Genomic DNA, 5,000 nt, shown 5'->3' on the forward strand with positions numbered 1-5,000 from the left:
TCAGAGTCTGATCTTCACAGCACATGTTTGTGGAAGTGTATCATGGCAAGGAGTTGTTGAAGCTCATCAGACTGGAGTAGGTTACAAAACCATTTCTAAAGAGTTTGGACTCCACCAATGCCCAGTCAGAGAGATTGTGTACAAATTTAAGATCGGTGTTACCCGCCGCAGGAGTGGACACCAACAAAGATATACAAACACCACTGTAGATACAATACGGTTCTGTGGAAATTTCTTTCTGTCTGTCTCTCAGATTCTCTCTCTCTTTCTCTCTCTCTCTCTCTCTCTCTCTCTCTCTCTGAAATACAGGAAGAGCAGCGTGATGTGTAATCGAATGATTTGCAGAAGCATCAACAGCAAATGGGAAGAAGATGGACGAGAGTGCATTGTACACACACACACACACACACACACAGTAGCTCTCTGTAGAAACTTTCTGATGCACCTTTATTTTTAGATTGTGTAGAGAGTGTAGATCGACAGAGGTTGTTGCGTAGTTAAAGCTAACCAGCTAACGTGGGAATACAAAAGACATCAGATTTACACTGTACATGTGCTGACTAACACGATTCAGCTGAAATCAGATAAAGATTGGATTATAAATGCTGAAATCAGATAAAGATTGGATTATGAATGCTGAAATCAGTCAAAGATTGGATTATAAATGCTGAAATCAGATAAAGATTAGATTGTAAGCACTGAAATCAGATAAATATTGAATTATAATCTCTGAAATCAGATACGGATTGGATCATAAACTGAAATCAGATAAAGATCAGATCATGACCGCTGAAATCAGATAAAGATTGAATTGTAAACTCTGAAATCAGATAGAAATTGGATTATAAACTGAAATCAGATAAAGATCAGATCATGACCGCTGAAATCAGATAAAGATCAGATCATGGCCGCTGAAATGAGATAAAGATTGGATTGTAAACTCTGAAATCAGATAGAAATTAGATTATAAACTGAAATCAGATAAAGACTGGATTATTTACATACATGTTAAGACCCTCAGTGAAATGATTGGCGGAGTTGGTTTTTAAAAAAAATTATTTTGTAGCCCTGCCTCTTTCCACACAACCCTCAGCGGATGTGTTTTAATTGTGTGAACATTTCTGCAGCGTGAAACCGAATCACGTTCAATAGAAAATGAACTGAAAAACAAACAAACAAACAAACAAACAAAGAGAAAATCCAGCTTGCTGTACTCACCCAAAAGTACATCATCATCGCGGCCGCAGGGCTGGCGTGTGTGTGTGTGTGTAAGTGTGTGTTAGTGTGTGTGTGTGTGTGTATAAGTGTGTGTGTGTGTGTGTGTGTGTGTGTGTGTGTGTGTTAGTGTGTATGGTCCAGCTAGCGTGGTCCAGCAGTTGTTTTATCTCTCCGTTCTCTCTCTCCTCCTGTAATTTTCCCTTTTTTATTTTTTTCAGATGTTTCTCGTCCACTGAATGAGCGCTACATTAAATCCTTGTCCTCTCTTCTTCTTGCTTACTATACTGACACTAACTCTCTCTCTCTCTCTCTCTCTCTCTCTCTCTCTCTCTCTCTCTCTCTCTCTCTCTCTCTGTGGTGTGTGTGCGTGTGTGTGTGTGTGTGTGTGTGTGTGTGTGTGTAGAAGTGTGGAGGCTGCACTCGCTGCACTCGTCCTCCACTCAGCCTTCAGCGCTTCTCCACAGGCGAGTGAGAGGACGAGGAAGAGGAACTGGGCGGGAGATGAAGAGGACAGATGAAGAGGAGGGTTTAACTCACTTCTAATTGTTTATCACAGCGTATACATGTAGCGTATCACAGCGTATAACCCTCTCTGGTTTATGAATGGGAAAAGGAAAAGGTGTCTATATAGTACAATTTACCAGCAAAAGAATAGAGCTTCAGTAAAAATAATTATTAAATAAATAAATAAAATACCACGAAATGAACAGAAATTAGTCAGAAAAGAATGAGAAAAAGAGGATTTATTCATCTTCAGACCTGATTTTAAAGCATTTTCTTTGAGATAAAGAGATATCAGGGGGAATATGTGGGGGGATACTATTTATAAATATTTTGAAAAATTGGAAAAGTTATTCAGGGATCTGAAAGGGTAATAAAGCACAGTTATATACTTTATAAGAGCAGTTATACCGCTAAAGGGTGGACATATGAGTAATTATTATTATTATTATTATTATTATTATTATTATTATTATTAGTAGTAGTAGTAGTAGTAGTAGTAGTGGTAGTACCCAACATTTTGTAGACTCAAATGTCTTGGTGGATATTTAATAACAATAACAATTATACAATAAAGTTATTATGAACAATAATAATTATAATAATATTCTCTTTGAAAGTTTCATACTGAACATATCTTAAATTTCAATGTACAAAGGTTCATAAAGTGCATCTATCCATCTATTTGTCTGTCTGTCTGTCTATCTATCTATCTATCTAACTGTCTGTCTATCTATCTATCTATCTATCTATCTATCTATCTATCTAACTGTATGTCTGTCTGTCTGTATGTCTATCTATTTATCTATCTATCTATGCCTTTTGTTTTAACTAATCTGTTCATCAACATTAGTGTAAATTGTGGAAATGTGCTGTTTATAATGTATCTCAAACATGACAGTATACAATTCCAAAAATATACTCAAAATCTACTTTCTATCAATAATAAAGTACATTAAGTCTTTAGTGTGGAACTATATAGTTTCCTCCCCCATCACTGCACATTATATAATTGACGCAATTATTCTCCCACAACACACCCACTAATTGCACATGAAATTTATTACAATGTACCTGAAAATGGGTAATTCCCTCTGAGTCTTAGTAATTCAACACACATCATATTAAAGCTCCCATTTTTGAGCGTCAAGTTAAATATATAGGAACCAAGCAGATGTGTGGAGAGTAGGTGAGTGTTTTCCTGACACATCTGCTTTCTAAATGTCTTGTAAATCCACTGTTTATCAATAAAGATAAGATTACTGATAATCAATACTGAGATTTAGTGAGATTACAGCTGTAAAATTCTGTTACAGCACGGCTGAAAGGAAATCCGCCTCTGCTCCCAAACAGCAGCTATTGCCTTTCTTTTACTTTCTGACTAAACCTGTGGAAGATTTCTGTCTGTATATCCAGTATTCTCCCAAAAGAGCCAACTCAATGAGTCAACTCCTTCACAAGTGACCCCTCCCCACCCCCAAATAATCCCTCACCTCCCCCAAATAACCCCTCCCCTCCCCATCACTACACAAAACTCAAAATAACAAGCAAACTACAAGTTAACTTGACTAAATTAGTAAGTAAACAGTGAGGCTGGTGTTAAGTACAGAACCATCAATCACACAGAGGGGCAATCACACAGAGGGATAATCACACAGAGGGACAATCACACAGAGGGATAATCACACAGAGGGATAATCACACAGAGGGGCAATCACACAGAGGGATAATCACACAGAGGGACAATCACACAGAGGGACAATCACACAGAGGAGCAATCACACAGAGGGGCAATCACACAGAGGGATAATCACACAGAGGGACAATCACACAGAGGGATAATCACACAGAGGGATAATCACACAGAGGGGCAATCACACAGAGGGATAATCACACAGAGGGACAATCACACAGAGGGGCAATAACACAGAGGGATAATCACACAGAGGGACAATCACACAGAGGGGCAATCACAAAGAGGGATAATCACACAGAGGGATAATCACACAGAGGGACAATCACACAGAGGGGCAATCACACAGAGGGATAATCACACAGAGGGGCAATCACACAGAGGGGCAATCACACAGAGGGATAATCACACAGAGGGACAATCACACAGAGGGGCAATCACACAGAGGGATAATCACACAGAGGGACAATCACACAGAGGGACAATCACACAGAGGGGCAATCACACAGAGGGATAATCACACAGAGGGACAATCACACAGAGGGGAAATCAAACAGAGGGATAATCACGGAGGGACAATCACACAGAGGGACAATCACACAGAGGGACAATCACACAGAGGGGAAATCAAACAGAGGGATAATCACGGAGGGACAATCACACAGAGGGACAATCACACAGAGGGGCAATCACACAGAGGGACAATCACACAGAGGGGAAATCAAACAGAGGGATAATCACGGAGGGACAATCACACAGAGAGACAATCACACAGAGGGGCAATCACACAGAGGGGAAATCAAACAGAGGGATAATCACGGAGGGACAATCACACAGAGGGACAATCACACAGAGGGGCAATCACACAGAGGGGAAATCAAACAGAGGGATAATCACGGAGGGACAATCAAACAGCGGGGAAATCAAACAGCGGGGCAATCACACAGAGGGATAATCACACAGAGGGGCAATCACACAGAGGGGAAATCACACAGAGGGGAAATCACACAGAGGGATAATCATACAGCAGGATAATCACACAGAGGGATAATCACACAGAGGGACAATCACACAGAGGGATAATCATACAGAGGTATAGTCACACAGAGGGATAATCATACAGAGGGATAATCACACAGAGGGATAATCATACAGCAGGATAATCAAACAGAGGGGCAATCACACAACCAGATAATCACACAGAGGGACAATCACACAGAGGGACAATCACACAGAGGGATAATCATACAGCAGGATAATCAAACAGAGGGGCAATCACACAACCAGATAATCACACAGAGGGACAATCACACAGAGGGACAATCACACAGAGGGACAATCACACAGACGGACAATCGTACACTTGAAAATGAGATTATTTTCTTATAATCCAAAGTTACAGTGAACTCTGCTTTACAGGAAGGTAGTCGTAATTATTTAGTAACTGATGAATGAGTTGAGAGGGAATGTGTTTTTAACCCTTTATTTTCTTGCAAATGATTCCTAAATAATGTGTGTAATATTATACACAAATTAGACAACAAATGTTTCAGAATATGCATCCACTCACCCAGAGAGACAGACAGGT

At 39.9% G+C, this 5,000-nt stretch overlaps 1 protein-coding gene across 6 annotated transcripts in view; it reads right to left on the reverse strand.

The window, feature by feature from the left end:
* The window catches only part of LOC124628717 (RNA binding protein fox-1 homolog 3), a 217,845-nt gene that overhangs the window by 116,840 nt on the left and 96,005 nt on the right, over positions 1 to 5,000 (reverse strand). The window contains exon 2 of one of the 6 annotated variants that reach the window (XM_053683931.1): positions 1,219 to 1,708. The exons of the other annotated variants lie outside the window; for them this stretch is intronic. Within the exon in view, the coding sequence (XP_053539906.1) occupies positions 1,219 to 1,236 (18 nt within the window). The 5' untranslated portion in view covers positions 1,237 to 1,708. The remainder of the gene's footprint in view (positions 1 to 1,218; positions 1,709 to 5,000) is intronic. 6 annotated transcript variants of the gene reach the window in all.

Source organism: Ictalurus punctatus, chromosome 12 (assembly GCF_001660625.3).
Source record: "Ictalurus punctatus breed USDA103 chromosome 12, Coco_2.0, whole genome shotgun sequence".
Taxonomy (NCBI): domain Eukaryota; kingdom Metazoa; phylum Chordata; class Actinopteri; order Siluriformes; family Ictaluridae; genus Ictalurus; species Ictalurus punctatus.